Source organism: Lissotriton helveticus, chromosome 2_1 (assembly GCF_964261635.1).
Source record: "Lissotriton helveticus chromosome 2_1, aLisHel1.1, whole genome shotgun sequence".
NCBI lineage: Eukaryota > Metazoa > Chordata > Amphibia > Caudata > Salamandridae > Lissotriton > Lissotriton helveticus.
The window spans coordinates 985,617,031-985,642,652 of record NC_136059.1 but is presented as its reverse complement, the minus strand read 5'-3'; the positions used below and the strand labels follow the sequence as shown (position 1 = coordinate 985,642,652).

The 25,622-nt window shown below is 41.8% G+C and overlaps 1 protein-coding gene across 1 annotated transcript in view; it reads right to left on the bottom strand.

Moving 5' to 3' along the window:
• Window positions 1–25,622, bottom strand: part of PIP5K1B (phosphatidylinositol-4-phosphate 5-kinase type 1 beta) — a 375,649-nt gene that overhangs the window by 71,838 nt on the left and 278,189 nt on the right. Inside the window, exons 8-11 of the mRNA XM_078675735.1 lie at window positions 23,366–23,571; window positions 19,526–19,609; window positions 17,310–17,358; window positions 8,615–8,699 (exon numbers count right to left, since the gene is read on the bottom strand). Coding sequence (XP_078531861.1) covers window positions 8,615–8,699; window positions 17,310–17,358; window positions 19,526–19,609; window positions 23,366–23,571 — 424 coding nt within the window. The remainder of the gene's footprint in view (window positions 1–8,614; window positions 8,700–17,309; window positions 17,359–19,525; window positions 19,610–23,365; window positions 23,572–25,622) is intronic.

The following is a 25,622-nucleotide window of genomic DNA, read 5'->3' as shown; positions in this document are numbered from 1 at the left end:
TTGCTGCTATCTCGCGTTGCTTACTTCAGCAGCCCAGCGCAGATGGGTCTTATCACCCCGCCTTTTCGACCTCTAGAGGGCGCTGTAGGTTAAGTGAACCCAATGTGCTTGTTTGGTTTATCATTTTTTTGTTATACATATGTATCCATCTCCCCGCTCATTTGCTGCACTTTCAACTGCGGTGAAGGGCCGCTTGCTGGGCAGATACTGTGCCACCCACTTGGAATAAAATGTGGCCTTACCAACCGATACTACACTATTTATTGTGTGAGGAAACGCACCTAGTGGGCAGGCACTACCGTATTCACTGGGGTAAGAGACTACTCCAATGAGCTGATACTGCATACATAACTGTAGTATAAAGTCCGTTTATAGAGAGATAGCTGTTATCTTCCCTTTATTAAAAACAAAAAGCCCGAAGGAACCGTTGTCCAGCTTGACGTGGAAGATGCAAGGTTACCTGGCCAATAAAGTTGAAGGGTTCAAGAACCATCGATTATTACAGCATGCTGCCCTGTGACATGATGTAGGTTTTGCGCGTCCAGTGACAGTCAGGAAGTAGGAAGCCTGACCTCAAATGCTAAAGGCTCAAGATGTGGAGAAGGGTCTTTGGGCCACCGCCTATGCTTGGTCTAGTAGCGAAAGAGACATCAAAATGTAATCAGGTTGTTCTGGCAGCGCTTAGAAGACTTTAAGCGCACGCTATGACTCCCCGCGCCTCCTGCTCCCCACCGTGGTAGCTTTGGTGTGAGCGCAGCTTCACTAACCAGGTCAAAAGATACCTATTTAGTTGGGTTTCTCTCAATCCACACCCTTGCGGAAGTTTCCAGAGGAGGGCATCATAAATGTGGCCTGTTAACTCTGGTCTCTAACACCTCACAACAAGGGACTTTACAGCCTTCTGGCAATATCCTCCCTTCTTCCGCCGCTCATGCAAAGAGTTAAAGAACGGACACACGCGGACAGCGGGAGGGGGGCGGGCGGCTACACGGACACGGGAGGGGGGCGGGCGGCTACACGGACACGGGAGGGGGGCGGGCGGCTACACGGACACGGGAGGGGGGCGGGCGGCTACATGGGAGGTTCTGGATGCAGACATCGGATCGGGGAAGCAGGCGGCCTGTGCTATGATCTACGGGTTGGTTTCCCTGTTCCGACCCCACCCCGCCATCAGCGCGTGAACCAGGGAAGTGAATAAAGAGCAATTACGGACGGTGCAGAGCAGCTTTCCCTCGCGTACGTGTTTAAAACAGGCGCGTGGGAAGATCTCGGAAAGCACAGATTGGGCGCCTCCCCTACCTCTCTAAAGAAATGAGCATAACAAAAAAACAAACACCTAAGGGGACACGGACAGCGGGAGGGGGGGGGGGGGCGAACATGACCAGCGGGAACGGGCACTCACCTGGACTTCTTCCGGTGGCCGTGGTCGGCATAATGACGAAAACAAACACCCAAAAAAAAAAAAGACGAAACTCCGCCCACCGCCCAATGACGATGCAAAAAGGGTGGAGAGGGAAAAAAATGCAGGAACGCCCACGAATCTGGTCCGGCCATGACGGACAGATCTCTGTTCCAATGGCTAGCCTCCATTTATGGAGCTAGCCAATGGAACAGAGGGCGTATTCAAGTGTCCCTTACTGAAGACTACAGATTTCTCTGGAGGCGGAGCTAAAGCTCCGTGCTCCAGTCGAAACCTAAAAAACGAACCTGGATCCGGAGGACTGGGCAAATTATCGGCCAATCTCCTTGCTACCAGGAATTAGTAAGGTAGCGGAGAAACATGTAAATACCGTAACAGGGTACAGAGACCGCCCTGATTGCAGTGATCGAAGAGGCTAGGAAAATAGTGGATGGAGGAAGCTGTGCTGCTATCGTTCTATTCGACCTGAGCGCAGCCTTCGACACTGTCAATCATTCCATCCTGAGGCAAAGGCTGAGTGATGTAGGTGTGGCCGGGGTGGCACTCAGATGGCTGGACTCCTTTATCACTGGCAGAACTTTTGCTGTCTTTGAGGAGGAGGCTATTTCAACCCAAGTCCCTCTGCAGTGCGGCATCCCCCAGGGCTCCTCCCTCAGCCCTACCATGTTTAACATCTACATGAGACCTTTGGCTGAGGTGGTGTTGCCCTGGGGGATACAACTGATCACCTACCCCGATGACTCCCAGTTAATAATGTCATTCTCGGGTCAGGAATCCACCAGTGAACATCTCTCCTCCTGATTAGAGGAGGTATTTAACTGGATGAACACCTCCTTCTTGAAGCTGAATGGCACAAAAACAGGAGGTCATGATGCTGGGACACAACCCCCCCTTGTCAGTCGACGCCTGGTGGCCTAACAATCTTGGCCAGCCCCCTCTGCCCAAGGAACGAATCAAGAGCTTGGGAGTCTGGCTGGACCCCACCCTCAGCTTTCGGGTGCAAGCACGTAATGTAGCAGCCACCTGCTACGCCTTAATGAGGGTGATAAGGAAGATCCTCAAGCGCCTCCCATTCGAAGCCAGGCGCCTTCTGGTGCAGGCTTTGATTTTATCCCGGCTAGATTATGCAAATGCAATCTATCTGGGAGCTCCACAGGGAACGATCAAGATCCTGCAGACGGTTCAAAACTGTGCGGCTAGGCTGCTGTTGGACTTGCCCCGGAGGAGTTCAGCTAAACCTGCAGTACGTCAACAGCATTGGCTACCGGTGCAACAAAGGATATGGTTCAAGGCAATGACGATTGCACACAAAGCGATGACAGCATCTGGACCTTTCGTGTTGCAACCCCTGTTCCAATCCTATCAGACCCTGAGGACCTTATGGTCCAGCACTAGGAATCTTCTTATGGTGCCTAAGATAAAAAGAACTCGTTCACGTGGCAGACGATTCTCCCTACAAGCAGCCAAATTCTGGAACCAGCTCCCTGACTCCTTACGGCTGGAAGCCAACCATCTGAAGTTCAGAAAACTGCTAAAAACATTTTTGTTTTCATGAGCCGGTGAGGATTGACTGGGTTTGTCTGAAGCGCTGGGATGCTCACGGGTAGCCATGCGCTATACAAATGTGTAGCCATTCATTCATTCATTCATTAGATACCGAAATGTCAGCAGTCCTGTGCCTCAGTGAAAATGTTATTTTAACACTTGAAGTGTTGGTGACCATTAAAGCATGAATCACAGCAGACATTTTAGTGTTGGAATCTCATTCATACAGTAAAGCGGTCCAGTGGAACCGCATGCGCCTTTAGCAACTATATGTTTGTTTAGTCATTTGTTTGATTGTTTGAGCAGAGCATCAACAAGAGTCTGAGTGGTCTGGATGCAAATCAAATTACGAAGTGCATTTGAAACAACCAGCAATACATTTATGACTTTCTCAAATTAATTTAATGACATGAAGGAAAAACATACTAGGAAGCAAGAAACCAGATGAAAAAGAATATGTGCTAACCTCATCTCAGATAAAGCATTAAACATATAAATATTAGCACACATAAGAACCACAAGTATCTTTTATCCTGCGTTTTTTACTGCTGCGGACACTACTTTGTTTCCAGCATTGTCTCTGCACTTCCATTAGAATTATTCCTCTCTGACTACACTACACCTTTAGAAATGGCCATGTTTATTTCGCGTTATCATTTCATGAATTTACTACCCTTTCTAAAATGAAGATACTCCTTATGTTAAACTGAGCCTCCCAGGACTTGTTGTTTTACAGGCGCGTTTCTAATAAAAATCTTTTCACTTTGCTGAGTGTATTTAAGCACTAGGGTATTTAAATACCTCCATTAAACTCATCTCTGCTGTTAGGAGACTGGCCAAAATTATGCAAGCATCATTACTCTTTCTGTCTTATAAGACCCAAGTGGCTTAGTACCATGAAGCTGTCAAGGAGAGATATTGCAGAGGAGGCTACAGAAAATCCTCTGAATGCCTGTTCGAGGACAAAACTAGAAGCGTGAGAATTATGGGGTGTAGTGGAACGGTAGTGAGCTGGTTGAACCTTGTACCAGGCTTTATGCAGAGTGAACCCTGCTCGCTGACTGCAATGACACTTTCGGGTCTTTCTTGGGTGGTTGAAAATATCAATCTTGAATTTGCAGGGAAGCTTTACAACAACATTCCATCTCATCTGCTGATGTGCCATGGGCAGGTTCAGGCAACTTTATTTAGGTTAATAATCCTGGTCAATGTCGACTGCTGCAAATCTGAAATTATTCGAAAAGACTGTTATGCCACAAGCAACACCCTGAAACTAGCCAGGTACTGTCTTATGGAAATGTCTGATTTGGGTGCAAAATGTCAGTCACTTTTGAAAGTATTTATTAATTCTTGCCTGTTTTCTTGCACTGAGGTTTACCCAAGGAGACAATGCAAATCAATCATCTGCACAGACAGACTACCTATCCGGTGTAGTGGGAGACTCTCAGCTGCAATGTATAGGGGTTGCACGTGCTGGAGTGTGCACAGGCCACCCCTTCACCAGGCTATACCGGTTTAACTCCTTACTAAAACATAACATTTTCTATGATGACATTTCAGCATCACTGTTTCTCTCCCTTGAAGCTAACAAAATCTGTGGTTATCCACTTGATGATGTAGCTTTTAGAACTGGTATGGGCTTAGATAGTCAAGTGTTAGATGAGGAGAGGGCAACAAGGCATAGAGTGATAACAGAACTTGCTTTTTTTTCTTCGTAGTGACATCTCTCTCTCTCTGAATCGCAAAATTTTCCTGGCTCTTTGTGATACAGTGCCACACAATTTAGGGATTGGGTAGGACACTCGCAACATGTCCACTCAGTTTATGTGGGATGCCATTAACCTCCCTGGCTCCTTAATTCCTTTAACCCCTTCCATGCTGGTGACGGAACCGTTCCGTCATCAGTCACGGCTGAGCTGTGCTGATGACGGAACGGTTCCGTCACGACCGCGCCCTGTTCTGGAATGTCCAGCACAGGGCGCGGCTTCGGCGCTGCGGTCAAGGTGTTAATTGGTCAGCCCCAACAGCAAGACCATACAACAAGATACACTAAATCTTAGCTGTGACTTGTATGACCACTCTAAATATTTTCCTTTACTCCTTTAACTTTTTCCACGTTTTTTTCATACACATGTTTTTGATGCCATCTGCAGAGGCCTGCCTTTTCTTCTTTTAATTCATTGTTAAACACATTACATAGGATGGCCATAAACACTTATCACTGTCTCTGACTACTGGCCACCCTCATTCCCACAGTGAACACCAAATGCATCAAAGGAAGTGTCCTGTCACTTAGTGAATTTCACCGGAACTCGTCTGTATGCCTTTGTGTTAAATGGTTTGATGAAACACAAACAGAATACTTTTTTTTTTTCTTGGGCTACTTCCCAGTGACATAGTAAGCAAAAGCAAGATTAGATTTCCCTTTTGATATTGTTTAATCCTGTTTTGGCTCCTTTGAGAAATATTCTGTCTCCAGAGGCGCCATGATGCACTATGGGGCCGTTAATCTATTAAGATCCAGTCTTTTGACCCTTTGCTGGTTTTAATATACATCTGAGTCTGTGCAAATTTTTTACATAGCAGTGAAACATATCCAGTTTCAATGAATAGTTTAGTGATGTAATTTCATTTACTTTTAACCTGTGCTGCCATACTAGCAACATATTATATGGTATATTCACCCACAAGCTCAATTATTTTTTAACTTCCCTTCCCTCAGAGTCCCCACTGGCAATTGCATATCCTATAGGGTCAGTATTGAGGTGCACCAGCCTTTTAGTAGGCAGGGTGAGCATTAAGACTTAGCTATAAGTAAAGTTTTCCTTCCCCTCTCCATCTTGGTAGCTCATTGTACACACCGTATATGAAGCCTAGTTGATGTTCCAAACTGCAACTTAGACCCCCACTGGAGTTCAACAAAAGTGTCTCTCTCAATTTCACACTTCTATAGAGCTGATCGATCCTTACTTTATTGAGTTTGTGCCCATGGTTATGACACCTCAGTTTGTAGTTCAATTGATAATCCTTTGTGTTTTTTAACCATCCAGTGGCATAACAAAACTTGAGGAGGACCCCCTGCAAGGTACACGGAGGGGGGTCCCATCCCTTTCCCACCACCTAGCACTTTTGCTGAGGAGGACTCCTGGAGCTCGGAGGCTTATGTTATGCCGCTGGTACCATCCACTCCTTATGATAGGCTATGGCTTTCAAACTGACAACTATTGCTGGTTTGCGTCGTCCCACCATATGCGCATTGCTATGGTTTATTTGACTTGAGGGTGACCATGGGACTCTTTCCCTCATACTCTTTTTTTCTTTGGCAGGTCCATGGCTAAGCGCCTGTTTAACTAAAAGCATTCCGCATCTCAAATATTATCACAAAAATATACACTTCTTGTTATCCAGGCGCACGCATTCCACATTGTAGTTCTTCAAAATGACGGCAAGAATCTCAGTAGAAGTTAATGCTCTACTGTATGTGGAGTCAACATTATAAGTGGGCATATTAGTGGTAAATGTTGCAGTAATGCATTGGTATTTATTTAGTTATTCATTTAATGAGTTTAAATAGTGCTCTTTCCACCAAATTGACATTAAGGCGCTTTACAGAGAACAATCAGATGTACAAATATAAGAGTGCAAAAGGTCAACAGGTCATATGCGAGTTTACCAGTTGCCAATAGAAAAATACATATAACAGCATAGTGATGCAAGTGAGGGTGTGGGGTGGGAAAGGGGACGGAAGAGGAGAAATCGGGGAGAGGAGGGCATGAGGATCATCACGATTCAAGCCTGGTTCCACACTAACCACCTCAAACTCAACCCTGAAAAAACTGAAATAATTATTTTTCCCCCTAAAAACAACCAGCTCCCTATTCAGAATTGGATCTCTGACCTTAATGCCCTCAACTGCTCCTTATCTTTGTCCTCCTCAGTCAAAACACTAGGTATCTCACTTGACGACCTCCTAACCCTCAAGGCACACATCAATAATTCTGCCAAAGGAGCCCTCTTCACTCTACGCCACCTTAAGAAAATCAAGCCCTTCATCCCTATCGATGATTTCAAACTAGCAGTCCAATCCCTTGTTCTTTCTCGCATCGACTATGGCAATGCCATTCTCACCGGAATTCCCAAGATCCACCTCGCACCGCTTAAATCTGTGCTGTACCTTGCAGCTAGGCTTACCTCAGACTGCAAGCGATTCGACCACATCTCCCCTACCCTTAAAATCCTTCAATGGCTCCCCATTGAAGGTAGATCCACGTACAAAACAGCCTGCATTACACACAAAATTCTCCATCAGAATACACCGACCTACCTCGCTAACAAACTCACAAAAGCCGGTTGCTCCCGTTCCTTGAGAAGCACAAACACCTTCCTTCTAATCCCCCCCCTTCAAAAAAAGAAAACCACCCAGTCTCGGTCCTTTTCCGGCAACGCTCCATGCATTTGGAATGCCCTTCCAACTGGCCTTCGTTGCAACCCTTCCTACCCTTGCTTCCAAAAAGAACTCAAACTACATCTTCTCAATAAATATTGGGGACCATAATCCATATCTGCTATCTTCCACTGGCCACTTCTGTCCGACCTCAGATACATCCGCCCACCCTTCTTTTCAGCCTTACTTCACCCTTCCTCCTCGTCACTTCCACCTCCCTGTTTACCACCTTCACTCCTCCCTGCACCCCCCCTTCCCTTGTCCTCCGTATGCCCTCATTTCTGCCCCTCCTGCTCTCGTCCTTACAAACCCAATCTGACCACCAACCTCCCTATCCTCCTCTGCAATTTTCCGGCTCTCTTTTCAATGTATGCCTGGTTATTTTTGATTATAACATCTCCCACTTTTCGGTGTTCTTATTTCCTATATTTATCATTTTGAAATATGTCTGGCGGAGACTTATATGTTGTTTATACTCATTTATGCTATGTATGACCCATGTCTTACTGACCTTCTTGTCTCAAAAATGTAAAGCGCTCTGATACCCCTGGGTCCAGCCAGCGCTATATAAACCTCTAAATAAATAAATAATAAATAAATAAATAAATGAGGAAGAGGGTATAGGAAGAAGTAGAAATACACAGTTAAACTCCATCATGTATGATACATTTGGCGATAAGAACAAACATCAGCAGGGCAACAAGCAAATTGTACTATAAGAAACATAAGGACAGACAAAAAGACAGAATGATATGAAGGCAGAGTTGATAAAGGAACATAGAAAAATGTCTATGCTCAACCAAAAGTAACAAGGAGACCTGAGGTGCAAATTCGAAATTAGTACACAATGCCAAATCACTTTTGGAAATACAGTGACATCCATTGTCAAGTTCACAGTCTTGGTCTTAGCACACAAATTATGGCTACACTGCAACAATCAAATTCACAATGTTGGCATAGATTCAAAATCTATAATGTGCATTCTATGTACAATCTATATATAATCAGCTACAATAAAATTGATCAATTTCTTCCCCCTTAAATCCTAAAATTAAATATATTAATATTTCCATGGGGTGAGCATTTAATTGCAATTTCTATGGAAATTAACATCATGTTTTTGATAGCATGATGCCCAATCATTTCAAGTCAAAACGTAATAGAGTTTCATTGTCCTTTAGTCAATTGATCCACAGTAATTGTACCTTGCACTTTTTTGAAGACTCTGGTGTTCATGAACTTTAGAAATCTGTCTGCATAGAAGCTCGGTCTGTGAACGGAGACAGTGTCCTGAAAAGCACAAAAAAACTATTGGTTAAAATCGACCAAAAAAGTGTTCTAGTCTAATTCCAGAAATACTTTAAAAACACATACTTTTAAGAAGTTAGCACACAAATATAGAATTCAGTATTTCTTTTGTTTATGTGATTTGTAGAGCGCCTGGATGCAGAGAGTGTGACGCAACGATGTGGAGGGGCAATCAAGGAAAGAACGTAAGTAACAAGGGTACTCCTAGTAATGCTTTCAGGTCTAGAGGAAGGAGTGGCAAACCAACAGCGAACTAGAAAACCTCTATATGGACCTATATTCATTTACAACTAGGCATTGATGCTCATTTGCAATTTACATAGGATGCAAACATAACTCTGAAATCATTCAATTAGATTTGGTATTTTAAGTACTTCATTTCTTTTATTTTATATCATTCTTATTTCTTTTTTGTTTTTCCATTTTTTAGTAACAATCTTTTCAAAATTATTTTTTATACAGTAACAAAAGTGACATGTATACAAATAGCTATAAAATTACAAAATTCATTCTTTTCTTATCTAGAACCCCAAAACATTGTTTCTCTCTTTCATACCATCACTCATACATACTCAATCTCTCATATTCACTATCCTGACATGACTATCACAACAAACACAGTGGACAAGGTGAAAACATATATTGTGTCCTTTTGTAGACTCCTCAAGGTGTTGATTTAGTATTAGGGATTAATAGTCTTTCGCATTCTATTTCTTTCTTTCTCCACAGTTATGTTTTATGGTTTATATGAGGGTCTCTGGTGCGTACGCTGTGTTTGTTGTGATAGTCATGTCAGGATGTAAATTGCAAATGAGCATCAATGCCTAGATGTAAATGAATATAGGTCCATATAGAGGTTTTCTAGTTCGCAATCAAGAAAAGAGCCATGTTTTAAGTTTCTTCCTGTAGTTACGCAAATCCTTCAAAAGTCTCAAGAGGGCATTTTATCGTATTTGGGGTAGTACACTTCATAAGGACGCCTTAGGACAGTGTTTTTTAGCTGTGAGGGTATGCTGGAGCTGGTAAGAGTGCAACATACTCTTACAGAGTGTCCGGGATTCACTTTTGCACAGTGCATGATCCGTCAACCTATTGCCTTGGAAATGTTTCTTGTGCTTTGGGCACCCTGGACACCTCTGAAAGAAACTGGAGTTGCAAACAACAGGTGGTTAGTGGTCCCTGCAAGGCACAGGAAAGTCAGAAGGGGTACTGTGGACTTGAAACTACATACTGTTTCATCCTTTAGACATCATGGATCTGCGTTGGCATGGACAACTTTGCCACTGCTTCTACTTAGGGACTGGTCTTGTTTGAAGGTCATGTAGAGAAAAGGTCATGATGTCTACTAGTCATACCAACCTTTAATTAAACGCCTTTGTGCCAAATGGAATTGTGATAGGCCTCATTCTTGATGGAAGCGCGTCTCTCGATGTTTCAAAGGGGCGGCCCTGCTGCCACTGTGCAGCTGTGGTATATCTGTTACTTACCTTTGTTATAACACAAAGGTGTCTAGCCATTTTGTCCTGCACCTTGCTTGCCTCATGCCTTTCATGTGAATATGAGATAGGTAGCTGTGAACTTAGGTGTCTGGCTCTCACTGGAAACACGAAGGTTAAAGGGGATCTTAAGGTAAAAGGACACTCACACGTATGAGTGTTAGAATAAGTATTTCACCTCATTTTAGTCATTCTAGACATCTTGGGTTATAGGAGGGAGGGTTTGCCGCACAAAAGGTAAAAGTGCTGCAAAGGACTAACTGTTTCATATTTGGAAGATGTAAATTTAGGTTGAGGTGATAGTATAACTTATTTGACAGGTTCCTCCATTTGTTAATTTGTTAAAAGTGTCTACTTTAAGAGCTGCATAAGAGCTTCACACTAAATGGGTGAAAGAAATATCCCTGATGGGCAAATGGAACTAGGTCAGAATTCTCGTGTCACACGTTAAGACATGTGGGCACTGAACAGAGGGTTTGGATTTGCTGAAACAGTAGCTAGCAACAGAGGTGAGTTATCGCTGAGTGGAAGACAAATCGTAATGGTTCAAGCTCCCAGTGGATGGAAGCTTCTGATTGGTGACCGAGTGCGTAGGTGATAACATGGAAGAAAAATCCTGTGACAATGCATTATTTTCCTTTTTGCAAGAGCCGAGCCAGGTCAAGCTCACCTTGGGCACCATACTATACAACATTAGATCAGAAAAGATAGCCAGCTCAAGAGAGAAAGAGCCCTGTGGACAATTTGTCATCTTAGCTTTCTTAATGTAGTGCATTGAGCAGAAGAGATTTTAAATAAGAATAGAGAGGAAAATATATAAAAAATTGAGAATTTTAGGTCTTAGAATCTAGACTCCCCTTACAATTTACAATTTGGCAGCAGAATGAGACCGCCACTTTTGGCTGCTTCGGAACTTTAAGTTTTAAAGCTCCTGAACAGGTCTTGATATGTCATTGCAGTTCAATTTAACAAACCGAGCATTAAAATATACTGCCCATCAAATTGCATATAATAAGAATACTGATGGTAGTGGCACTCAGCACTCGGATTATGCAAAACTATCTGGAACTGTGACTGAATCATAGAGGTATACCAAGGTGTATTTACACATCAGGCTGCAGCCCTGCTGATTATCACAGGTACTAAAATTACCCTGTGGATGTTTAAAATGTAAATTTTAATGGCCTGGAAAGAATTTCAGATTGGCAACGTCAAATAGGTTACCAAAGCAGTTGGATCATTCATTCTTTTTCTGAATCTAATTACCAGACACCAAAACGTACACCACTGCGTCATATTTGTGTAAGTCTTTAAAAACGTTCATATGTTCAGTCACTTACTTTACAGCAGAAAGACTAGAAATGGACAATCTTAGTTAAGGAACTGGGTAGTGCGTCAAAATTACCTTTGCTTAGGATTTCTCCGCTCAATCGTGTGGGGCCTCAACCCCAAACCTGACTCCTAAAAAGCCATGTTTGATGTTGACGCCCCACACGACTGGGCCTCACGCCTCCCTAGTTGTGAGAGTTGAGCCTCCAGTCAGTCGGATAAGGTTGCTGTGGATTATCTGCAGGGCCTTACGGAGAAGTGGCGTTGCCTTGATGACTGCCAGTCTGGTTTTCACCTGACACACCGGAATGAGACCGTATTATTAGTAAAAATGTAAGGCATCCTAGCCACAGCAGATGAGGCGGGCAATAACCTTTCGTGTCAATCTTGGCCTGCCCACACTCTTTGTACCATCTTGAACTGCCCACAGTCGTTGCACCATCATTTACACATTGAGACTGCAGGGTTCCCCAAAGGTTTCCATTGTCCCAGCTTATTTTTAATATCAAGGATAGCACTGCTCAGGGCTTCAGATTCATTCCTGCATTGTTGAAACTAAAAAGTGTGTCAGTGTGCATACAGAGAAGTCCTCTATACTGCTGGAGGGTGTTGAGCAGCGGCGGCTCCTCCATTATGGCGGAGAAGCGTCGCCCCGCCTGCAGGCACACACATTAATAAAATGGTAATAAATACAATTGTATTAATGAGTCCAAGGCTCGCGCTGTTACAGCGCAGCTGGCAGGGGGTGGGGCTAATCACTGCAATTGCAATAGTAATGTAGTCCCCTGCCAGAGCGCAGGTCAGACTGGCCGGCTGCCTACAGCAGACTAACCTGAGCTGTGTACTTCAGAGCCTGCAATCCCAGGGCTGAGAAACAGCAGAGGGATTGCAGCCGCATGCCCCCAGCCTCAAAATGAGTGCTGGGTTAGCCTGTATCAGGATTGGCTGTTTTCACTTTGTCTTAAGGCGGAAGTCCTTCCCTTTCCACCCAGGAGAGCGCTGGGAGGAAGGAGTGGGAGACCGCATCCAGAGCCTGCCAGGACAAGGAAATGAGCGTCGGGGGCAGGTAAGTTCTTTGCATTTAATTTTTTTTTTATGTGTATTGTCTGTTTTCCTCAACTCCCCGACCACCCCCACCCCCTCCCGCCCGCCACACCACACAGCCGCTACTGGTGTTGAGTGGGTAGCAAAGTGGATATATTACAATAGGCTCAACCTCAACAGTGAGAAAATCTAGTGCTGCTAGGAGGCACACAACAGTCCTCACTGAAAATAAAAACACGCCCCACATTGTTAGGCCAAAAGACCACCTTTCCTAAAAAAAAATGTGCAAACTGGGGGTTATTTTGAGTGATTGGCTAAACTAAAACATTTTAACACAACCTATTGCCATACAGACTTAGCTACAATTTGGAACTGTCAGATAAACAATAATGCCAGTATTTAGACCTGTGCAGTATGGTACTGGATGTCTCTTTGCATTTAATTAATACTTGTGAACTAAATGATGAGAGATACTTAGCAGCAAATGGTTTTACCCAAACAAAATTCTCATGAATTCCCCTTATGCAAAATTTTACATGAAAAATGACTCCTTGGTACAGTCAAGTGTTAAGTGCCCATGCCAACAATTTGCAATAATTTATTCTGATTTCGAAAAGGCACTGGTGTTAAAACAGGCACCTCTGCACACATACTGAAATCTGTGTGGTGAGCATTGGCTTTTGGTTCACTACATGGAAGTGCTTGTAGACATATTGGACCACAAAAAGGGAAGCAAAGTTATACACAGTCGGAATATTACATTGCATGGTATTAGTGCAGAAGCAGTAAGGCGCAATAAGTGCAGAGCTGATTTTCTCCTCGTACAAAAGCATGGTGAAATAAATAAAGAGTTCAATAAATCTGTGATTAGCGTGCAACTCGTCAACACATATTAGTCTGCTTGGGAAGCATGTTTCAAGGGCGACACATACCTTCTGGGTCACTTTAGTGTAAATTCTATAGACCTCTACTTGCACTCTAAGGTAAACATGTGTGTGTGTGCCATATCTCCCTGATATAAGAAGAACGAATATAAAATATATGCCTATGTTTTTGGTATTCCTACAGCTGTTTATTTTTTTTATTAGAAAATTAATTAATCTAACTACTGTTTGGAAAAATACTGACTGATTAATAGTTCTTCATATTAAGCCAACAAATTGGGGCAGTTTTTTTGGTGCAAAGACTGCAGCCGACCCTTTGCACAGCTGGAGCAAACCCAAAGACCAACATGACAAGTACTCGGTGTCATGCAAGTCTGCTCTGGAGGTGAATGTGAGAAACAATGGAGGAGGCGACTTAAGAGGCATGTTAATAGTTCAAAATGGCCATTCCTCCTGTTTTCATCAGTAAATTGGGGATCTTCCCCCTCAGTTAGCACCTGTGCCTTTGGCTAAGAAGGGCTCTCTTCGAGGGCATACTGAACTGCCTCGAGGACACTTGGAAACTAAACAATTACAGCAATACTCCACTTGTTCACAGAAAAGTAGATCCTGGTACAAGAACGTAGGCATTTCGCCTGCAGGAGATTTTTACAATAGGAATGCAACTAGCTGTCCAAACCAAGAAAACTAAAATGGCTGGCTCCTTTGGTGACTGGTTTGTCCTCTTTTTGAGCGGCTATCAGATGTTATGAAGGCAGCTCTGGCTCACAAAAGAAACTACTGAGTTGTGCTTTCTGTGTTAGAGATGTTCTGTGCACTCTCTGCCGATATTCTCTCAGGGAAAATATTTACCTTCTGTAGTAGCCTGCTCTGAATCCAAAGGTTGTCGGCTGAATATATCTCTCTTATGTCCTAACATTTATCTTATAAGAGATATATTTTTTTTATTTCATAAGTTTAAGCAATTTAGAGAAGACTGCTTTCTCAATTTTAAGGTCATCACAACACAGTATGAAACTTTAAGTTTTAGCAAGTAGGGCAGAAATTCAGCGAAACCTTTGACCTGGTCGATCTTGATCAAAAATGGATAAAGAACTTTGTCTCGGTCTATCATTTGTATAGTCAGTGTGATGTTGACTGAATTAGTAACCTCTAAACAGCACCCTGGACATTTTAATATTTTTACAAAAATGTCATTGTCATACGACTTTCAGGATGGAATGTACCCTGCATGGCAAACAGGTGAGGGGAGAGGATGTGGAAAATAGCCAGAGCTGCTGACTTCGGAGCAGAAGAACCAGATTTGAGTTTGACGTCGGCTCTACTTCTTGTGATTCTGGACAAAACACAGTAATAAATGAATGTGTCCTTAACTGGTGCTCATGTAAAGTGCTGGTGTTGATGATTAAGTGCCGGTGCTGAGCACCGGAAACCACCAGCTCAAATTAGGCACTGCAGAGACCACAAGGTATGCTCTCTATCTAATCCAAAGGCGACTCATCCCCAGAGGAACAGACCACAGCAGGGATTGTGGGAAATTCTGACTGACAGTTCATAAGGCTGTGCAGTGGTTGGAGCTGATTAAGGTAAGGCCCTGTAGAATTTGTAATCCGTAAAAACTAGCTTTTCAACAACATACGTACTTTCTCTGAACATACGAGTGCCCTATCACAGCTTTTATAATTGTTTATTCCATTGGGACAAGATCATTCACAACCATCAAATGTCTTAAAGAAATGGATAAAGGCGATCATGCTTCTAGCCAGCAATACAGCATTTGCGTCATCTGATGTTCCTAGAATGGAAAGTTCAAGAATCTGAGTTTTAGTGTTTTTGACAGGATCTGATGCATACTTTGGATTTGGGATCACTTAATAATATGCCATTGTCTTCCCTGTTCAAAGAATCCCAATATTTTTATTTTAAGTGTTGTATTCTTGCCATTAAGACCATATTGTAAGCATAAACTATAGTGGAATAGCATCAAAACAGACATTGAAACATCAACATTTAGTACCTGTACAAGTTTCTAGCTCATATGTAAAATTATAAGGATATAAAACAGAGTGGTTGTACATCATTAGAAACACATATTTGATCAGTTAAGTGTCCTAGGAGGTTAGTGTATGCATAATTACAACATTCATTTGAATGGGTCATTTATATATGTTAAAGCTTTTTAGAAGTTTAGATCCATGGTGCCCACCTATACGTGGGCCCATGATAGCATGAGCAGGTTTGGTTACACAAAGATTTGATTTACAAAAAACCCAGCCCGGGTCCTATTTGTTGCCGTCGCGATATTACTGCGCTGGTGTGGCCTTGGTCTCTCTAAGGCTGGGAGGCAGCTGTAGCGGTACTTCTAGTTATGGGATCATCCTGGTCAAGGCTGACCACCTCTCATGATTGAAGGGGCCCCTCTCCTTTACAGTAACATATGTAAGACCAATTCATATTTATTGTGTCTGAAGCTAATATAAAGTTAAATTAACTTTAGGAAATGTTCATGACACCCTGAGGCATTGACGTTTACAGACAATCCTAGTGCAGAATGGAAAGCAAGACAAAAGGGAGTCCTGTATATACTGCAGTAAAATTGCCAGTGTAAAATCCTTATGGTGTTCAGCACCCGAGAGGGGAGTATTTTGTATAGGCAAGAATTTTTGAGCAGTGGGTGTGACTCCAGATGTAAAGATATATATGCTTGCAGAGATAGTGTGGTAAAAATGTAAAGGTAAACCAGGCACTTGTCTTAAACGGTATGGCCACACTGGGGATTTCTTTCACACAATACGGATTTGCCCCCTACTGCATGAGCTCTGGATAGGAATCTGTAGTTGCCTTGATTCGTTTTTCGAGAACATATGGATTGCGAAAGATAGATTTGTGCTGGGAATGTGGAATATTGACCTATCACCATGATAGGAAAAAAGTGCTCTTTAACCAGGGGCTAACTGGGCTCATAGAGATATTGCCAGGCTTTGGGTTCGGTTTGAGATCCAGAACCTGGAGTGATTGATTGAACCTGGTGGGGTGGTTTTCTATTACGAACTGGTGTATGGTTGCTGAGAAATATGTGTACCAAGAAAAGGGCTGTCCCGAGAAGCAAGATAATGCATGGGCTCCATGGATGAAATATAGAAATGTGTCCTAGAGGTTTTATGGGGCTAGTAAAAACTCACACACTGTTTGAAGGACACTCAGTATTTATTCGAGAATGAGAATGCCCTGGAGCTCAGACCTTCCCATATATGGCAACCCTCCCGATTCAGGCGGGTGACTACCGATTTCAAGGCTAGTCTCCCGCCTCCAGATTCCGGCAACCACAAACCCGATTCTTTGATGGCCTTCTTCCGACAGGGACTGGTCTTGCGGGACTAGGAGTATGGACCCCCAGTAACCTGTTCCCGCAGGCCAATGCACGACATTTTTGTCACGCTCTCTCTGCATGTTATAGCACTTTCTCCATGCTCCGTGCAGTTAAGAAAACAAATATATTCTTGCTGTTCTATTATCCGACCTTTCAGCAGCACACTTGCAAGTCCCAGGCAATGGAGTTGATTAAGGCCTCACCCTTAATGGAAGTCAAGGGGAGAAATACAGTTTCCCGATTATTTTTTCTAAGTGTCCCGCTTTCCTCTTCTAAAATGTTGACATATATGCATTCACCACTTCAAAAATATACCATAAGACTTCTGGATTTATTGCATTTGTTGTATTTTATTACCTATTATTATTGTGTTTCTGTTGATGGCACTATGTGCATCTGTTCTATGAGCATTATTTTATGAGAAAGGTAAAAAACTATTTTAAAAATAAACACCACCAAGGTGACTTACCCCATCATACACGAGTGCTTTCCAGGAATGTTCTATTTTCTTCATTAACCTAACAAAAAAATAACAAACAATATCATTAATGCGTCAAAAAATGAAAATCCCTGCACAAAAGTATGTGTTTCTAGTTTTTATAAATATCAGCATTGATATTAGCACTACTATGCTGATTTTAGGTTTTAGGGAAGTGGCCCACAAGGCATTCATCTTCTATTTGTCCAAATGTGCAGAAGTAAATACTTAAACAAAACAAATGGCTCTATACAAAAGGTCACTGCTTAAAAGTTGGAAATTTGCTTCAGCAGACTCACACAAATTTCTGAGTTATTTGGGATTATCAAAGAATACTCTTAGCAGTCTATGCCAGCTATACATTTCGAGGAATACAGATAAGAATACGACATATGCAAGTATAATTTCTATTAGAGTGCAAATATTCATGCTGAAATGTTACAAAAGTGTGTAGTTGCATAGTTAACTGTTTTTTTCTTCATGGGGAAAATAATTTCCCCCCATTGAAAAAGGCCTTACGCTACACCCGCATGAAATTAAATATGGAGGTGACCTCTCCAGATTCCTACCTTATAGTTTGTGTACATTTATCTACTTTTGCAGGAAGGACCATCACACCATGCCCATAAAGTGCTACTCTACTTTCGCCTAGGTTCAAGTAGCACAAATAACACATAAATACATACATTCATACATACGTGGCTCTAAATGTGCAGTTGTGGAATCATCATCGTCCATTTGGGTATGCGGTTTCAGGCATCACATATCCATATTCCCGACCTGCTATCCAATATGATTACTTTCTAACTTTGGTTGAAAGTCATGCTTCAATATGAACCAAACTCAGGCCTACAGGTCACATCTCTGGATAGATTTCTGATACAACAGAACTCCCATGGAGAATGAACCCTTAATAGTGTGCCATAGCTTCAAAATAGTGACTCTAGTATTATGTCTGGTCAGGTTTACCTCAGTGACAGACTATTGCTGGTCCTTCCCAACTTTACTAGGCATGTTCCCAACTCAACCTTCAGTTTACAAACCCATAGCTTCCTGTTCCTCCTTGCCTGCACAGCCTTATGGTTTCTTTCATTCATTCTATTAGGAGCACATCACTGTAAGTTGGTTCCAGCAGAACGGTTCCCTCTCTCCTCACTCCCCAAATCTGCCTTTAGACCCACCTTTTCAGTTTAGAGAGCAGATGGAAGTAACATTCTTTATCAACTCTCTCATACCATATTCTCCCTTAACCTCTATTGAAGTAAGAATGTATATATTTAAAACATTGGGAGCTCCACTGAAGACAACAATTGCCAGAGGACCAATAACACCTGGGACAAACAGTTTCAACATTCCAATGGGTGTCTTTCTGTTACACCCTATTCGATTTAAAACATTCAACCCTCACTGGGTGGGTTGTTCTAATAGTCATTACATCCGTTCTATCCCAGGCTATACCAGACCTTAGATGTGCTCTTTCTCATCATAGGCCCCCGCCTGCAGCTTGAGCCTATAGCTCTAGTAAGGGTCTATAATGACTGGTAGAACCCTCAGCAGTGGGCAGTAATGTCATAATATATATCATCTATGTACTGACACTCCGCATTCATACGCCTTGTAAAATATTGCATATTCTTTGGGCTCAATTGACACAAATATGACTATGAGCAGTAGGTGACTTACTCTTTTTTTTCTCTCTTGACTTACTTCTTAATATCCATGAGTAAGTCATTTACCCACTAAAAAAAAAGCTTTCTGAAGCATGTCAAGTTGTAATTGGCCCTAGGTATTGTGTTCCTTTTTATGTACAGGATTTTTGTAGAAATTCTTTTGATACACCTAATAAACAATGAGGGCCTGCTAAACTCCTGACTGTATCAGAAAGCGAAAACCAGATCTGCCACACGGACTGTGATTGTGTATTCAGCTCTTAGCTGATTCTATCTTGTCTGTCTTTGGGGCTCCAGACTTCAAGCCGGGTCTGGCCATAAGCTCAACCTTGCTTCAAGAGTAGTTCTACCATAGCGGACACCGTGTCGTGTGCAGTGCAGGTCAGTTGTCTACCACTGGTTCAAGAGCACGTCTTGTGTTGGTCAGGTACACCCCGGAGATAGTCAAACAGATACAGATGTTCTCAACTTACCTATACATGTCCTTCCAACCATGCAGATATTAAATTGAGACTGGCGAGGAGACAATAAATTTACCTGTAAGACTGAAGAATATCGATAATGCCCATGAACAGAAGCAGGTTTTCTCCTCTATGGCTTTTAGCTGGAATGCCTCCCATTCTAGTGAGTTAAAAAAACAAGCAGAAACAACGTCATTAAATGTCAATGTTCTGAGCGGGAGAACACAATGTTACGCATTAGAAAGAAAAACAAATAATGTAATTATAGGAATTAAATTATCTGGACATTATTTACTGCGGTTTTCTCTGGTGTACCTGGGGTGATTCTCGGACCCTATCAGGTGTGTCCCGTCTACTACACTTTACTAACTGGTGGTCATACTCAAACCTATGCAGAGCAGGTTCTATTATGTAAGCACATGCTACAAAGCAGTGGCATAATGCAAAACGGTGCCCCCTCCCCCCCACAGAAGGTGATGAGGACCCCCGAGTCTCCCATATCTTACATGTATTTCTTGCCCTTGAACTGAATGGGGGCCTCCTTGAAGGATTGGGGTCCAGAGGGCTGGGGACCTCCCTGCACCGCAGGGGTTGCAGGGGCTCATGAAGAAGATACTAAGAAGCTCGCTGTATTCTATTTGCACACAAGCATCTGTAAGGCATAGGGTCATCTCCAGACCTGTTCCAATGCAAATTTTCAAAGATTGGGCCAGTGAAATAACATTTAACACCTTGATTTAGAAGAGGGTTGTAAGTTTGAGTCTTTTGAAATCCGGTATATTTACAATTACCTCCTGAGGCAGTAGGGCCACTGATTTCAGGTTCAGTAAATGGCAAATATTCCACTGGTGGTAATTCCCATCCAACCCACTACGGTTAGGAGCTAACTCCCAAAAAAATGCTGATTGATCAGGCATCCGATTAAAATTGACCGATCCACCACCATGTCTGGTGCAGTTACCTACAAGAAAGACCACTGCAGAAAGTTAAGTACAGTGCCTTTTACATGCTGCGTTTCAAGAAGACTGGATACGATGCCACTGGCGGGGTACATTTCCCGTACCCCCTCGCTGTTGCAGAGAATCCACCATCAAATACAGGAAATGATAGATTTTCCATCAGAGATTTCTCTGCTAAAGGGAACTTTGGCTGAGAAACCAGGGACCAAAACGATGAAAATTCAGAATAAGGTGAATATTCCCCTGGTGCCTTGACAGAGGATGTAAATCACGTGCAATGGTGGATCGATTCACCTTTGCTCAACAATAAATAAGGCCTTAGGCTTATGCATCTCCTACCATGCCCCAAAGAAATAGTAGCAAGTCTAGCCATGTGAGCTGAAAATTGAAACCCAGTTTGCCGCTTGTCTCCACAAAGTAATAAGGGACTTTAGAAGTACAGTCCGAGCGAGACATTTAGTGGTGACAGGTCTTACATTCTGTTTTTTGCCTCTATTTTGAACCCTGGCAAAGTACATTTCTGTGAAGCAAGTATATATATATATATATATATATATATATATATATATATATATATATATATATATATATATATATATATATATATATATATATATATATATATATATATATATATATATATATATATATACACACATACAAGTTCGCAATATAAAACTTTATAAATAAATAAATAAATATATATATATTTTTCAAAAGGGTGTATATAAGTAAAGCGATTGACAAAAACTACTTAGACATCTGATTTTTATACTTTGTACCACCAGCATGAGGTAGATAGGCCCCGCTTCACCCTCAGGCAGTCGTGGGAATTCTCCACAGGTCACGCGATCTCAAAGGAAAATTGTTTATGTCACATTTCAAAATGTTGCTGCACAAACACAATGAAGAGTGGAAAAAAAACGCCAGCATTACGTCTCAGAGGAGAGAACTCAGCGGGTCATTAAGGCGACGCTAATTACTACCTTGCAGCCATTACAGAGCCGACTTGCATTGCACATCCGTAGCAGTGAGCTGCTGGAAACATACACATTGTGCAATGGTATTTTTCAAAGTATAGAGGAATGATGTCTTAAATTAGGCTCACTAAGCCAGTCGACCTTTATCTATTGCACGAGTCCAACGTAACAATTAAAAGCAACCAATTGTGTTTCTGACTGGCAAGCCTTGCTACAGTGATCCATTCTTCAGCCTTGTTAAAGCCAGTGCATAAGACGGTGTCTTGCTGCTCTTGGTGGTACATAAAAGTCCAAAAGTACATGTGCCATTATGCATATGGAGGTTCTGTTTAAGGTGACCCTATTTTAGGGAGTCTGTTTTCTATTGAATAACCATATCTATCAACTCTCTCTTTATAAGTGGGGAATGCAGCTTTATCCGCCTGATTTTCTTTAAATATGTCCAAAGTAAAAATGTAGGTATGAGAAAATGCAGGTGTAATTAATTGAGCCATGAAGTGTTTATTCTATGAAAGAGTTGCCAAAATGGAGGATTGTCTGCATACATCATTTCAATGATCACACTCTAATATCTTTGCCTTGTGGAACACTAGCAACTAAGATTGACACAACACACAATTACTTTATTAGTGGGTGTACAGCCTGTGTGTTTCTGTCACAATTACTATATACAGTTTCCACCAAAATGTACTGGAGAGTGTCAGTGTGAGCTGAAGCAGGCCTTTCAAGGCCAAGCTTGAAACTACTGTCTTTTGTCAAGGAGCAGTTCATTAATTGACTTAGTGGTGCTCAATATACCAAAAACATGTTTGTGCAGCTGAAAATGGAAGAAAGCACTCTGAGAGCATTGCCCTCTTAAGGTTTTTTTTGTGCTCTTGTATTGTTGTGCTTCATTAATAACACTCCGAATATATTTTCACACTCTATTACAAATCTGCACACTAATCTAGAACGATTGTTTTAAAAAAATATTCTTATAATATGCAAAAGTGTGTTTCTCTTATTCTTGTAACTAGGCCTCAATTTAGGCCTAATCGGCATGATTATTAAAATTGATGTCCCCTTTATCACTCCTGTTCTCCCCCTGCACATCTCACTGCCTATCGTTTCTGCAGCCCATAGTCAAGTAGAATGTTTTTTAATTATTCTCGTTGCCATTTGTCAGGAGGTCTTTGGTGAACTTTCCCTGGCTTAGTCACAAAACTGCAACTATTTCTCCAAGGTCTTCCACTATATCACTGTGCCCTATGCATACATATAAAACGCTGTTGTTGATGTGTCTAGTTTATTCTAGCATCTCCGGATGACATAAGCATAGAGGGGGCAAAATAATTATTCATGTAATGGGATAGTGCTTAGATGCTAAGGCAATATAATGTTAAATATTTCTGTGTTCTGATTTGCTAATGAAATTATACATTTGCTCACATCACTAGGATTATGCAGTTTTGTTAATTTCATATATGAAGATAATGTATAAAACCCCTCGATTTGTGGGGTGAGCCAGGGACTTTCCTGTTCTACTCGGGAAGCTTTATGTTTTTTTTCCTGATTTTGCTACCCATTTGGGATATAGACTAATTTTTGTTTTTGCATTTCTCTGTAGTATTGACCTACTTACTGAGAGCCTTCATGGCACTGACTTTTTATCACCTTATTTGTAAAATTAATAATAAAACCCTTTTACCATTCTGCTGATCTAGAACTAAGCTATTGACTGAGCGATTTTACTTAATTGACAGTATTCTCATATTTTCAATGTGTGGGAATGTACCTTATTTGAGGATTAACACCATCTCTGATTCATCAAACCTGTGGGAGTCCTGATGAGTTAAACATTAGTGTGCCAAAAATTGCAGGGTCCCTTGCCCAATCCCCTAGACAAACATAGCACATGAGTAGAGAGATAGCTGGTTCAGAACCTACATACGGAGACAATCCCAATAAATGATTTCCAAGTGATGATTAACCACTTACGTGCTCTCAGTGATGACAGCAGCGTCCACAGACTTCCCAGGACCCTGTATGGATTCCAAGGCTGTAGAGTACAATACTCTCTGCCCCGCAGGGCGTCTGTCAGTTGGATTTTGGGAGCTCTCGCCATTATTTTCTCTTGAGGAAGGGTCCAATACGTGTACTCCCAACAAAAGACTATAGTCCATGATTTTAAAACTTTCCAAAACCTATTAAATAATTGTTTAAAAAAACATGTTAGAAACGTATTGAAACAAATTCTAGAATTATAAAGAAGCAACACTGGAAGGTGAAAGGCTACTATAGAAAAGAACGCATTACTTAGCATAGTGACATGGGTACTCTCAGTCTAAGATATCTCACTTTCAGGATACCAATAAACATGACATTTAGATCCGCCAGGCCAGCAGAGTGACTAATTTGCCTAATCGATTATTAAAAATGAGTCACATGACACACTTCAGCGCATGTGTGCTAGGCTTATCTGTCCCATCCCAGCTTGTATGTCTCTACCACAGGGCAGTGATGGAAAAGGCCAGTGGAGGCCCTGGCATGTGGTACCAGAATATTGTTGAATAAATATAATCTGACATCGGTATTGTGTCCTGAATATAATTTACAAAAATATTGCCCCACTGGAGTTAGAAGAAAAAAAAGGAAAATCTACATCGAAAGGTGTGATATTTTTGTAAACAATATTTTTGTCAGACTATATTTGATATGACAAAAGTTAACAGTAATGGTCTGTGTATGTCACAGTGCTCTTAATAACTTCAAGACCATTAAGAGCTAAGAACATTTACTAACCATTTCTTTCACTTGCTTCTGGTGGCCTCAAACGCCTAATTGGTGGGAAGGGATTCCCAAGCAGACATAACTAAGTTAAGAGGCATCAATTTAAACCTGACTTCAAATGAATAAGCTATAAAGAACAGATTGGCCACATACAGTAATAACTCAAGAGTTGCTGTTTACATCATTTAGGGACTGATGTACAAAATAGTTTTGTGGTCCCAAACAGTGATAGCCGCATTTGTACTCAACACAAATCATTATTTAATAAAAATATTTACTTCTAAATTCTCTTGCTTAGCACAAATTTAAAAAAAGCTTTGGCACCCCCATCAAGACTCCGCTTTAAAAGGGCAACCTGTTCAATTTGCCTTTTAGTGTTTGCCAATCGCATTTGAACAGAAGGTGTTATGACGTGCGCATGCATAGCCGGCATTCATACCATCATGTGTATGCATTTGGATGCACTTTAACCATTTTGTCATTTTTTATTTGCCTTTCTAAAACTGTGGATAGCCTTCTTAGAACAGTAAATTAAAATCTTAAAAAGTGAAAAACTAAGAACACACCACCACAAACACCAGGTAGTAAGCACTTTGCATCTGGTGGGCCATCGTAAAAAAAAAACGACTAAATAAATAAATAAAACGGGAGAGGGTTGGAGAGCAAAAGGTAGAGGGTAGGGATGAGCAAAGTGTATGCAGCAGGAGAAGCATGCGCAGGGAAACCAGTACACTCAGATTTAGTGTTGAATCATGAACAAAAAAAGGAGTTCACTCAAGCCAGCAGTGGAAGGATACAGCTCATCAAATCGGAACACTGTTATACTGAGTGGTGAAGCAAGCCATCGAACCAAAAGCAAACACCTGAGACAGACAACAGTACCATCCAATCAGGAGGATGAATGGGGCAGTCCAAAGCCCATTCTAAATGTATGTTATGCATAGAAAACAAACTATATGCAAGCTATCTGCAGCTGAGACCCAAAAATGAATAAATAAATAGACACCTATACTAGCATCTAGCAAAAGGATTTAACTTTATAATAGAGTCTTCCAAAGACATATTTCAGGATTTGTAAGATGTTCAGGCAGCAATGTGACATGTAGCATGAAGCGACAATTGAACAAGAGGCACTGGTTTAGAAAAAAACAGCTTGGCATAGAATCAATCAGGTGTCCATGGAAACACATATTGCAATAGGATGACTGCAAATGTTCAAGGTGAAAACGAAAAAAGCAAAACAAAACTGCGACGGCTCTGATGTCTGTATGATTCAAGAGTGGGCTCATGAACAGAATATGGGAGAAACCGGGAAGCGCCTCAATGAAAGGTGGCCATGGTGCTTACGGTCGTCAATAATGCTATTTATTGCCAACCCAGTCATTACTGTTTTTTTACAGGTGGGTTCATGGGAGGTGATATATTTGCCCCCTTATGGCTGCGAAACGTACACCTTGCATAATGA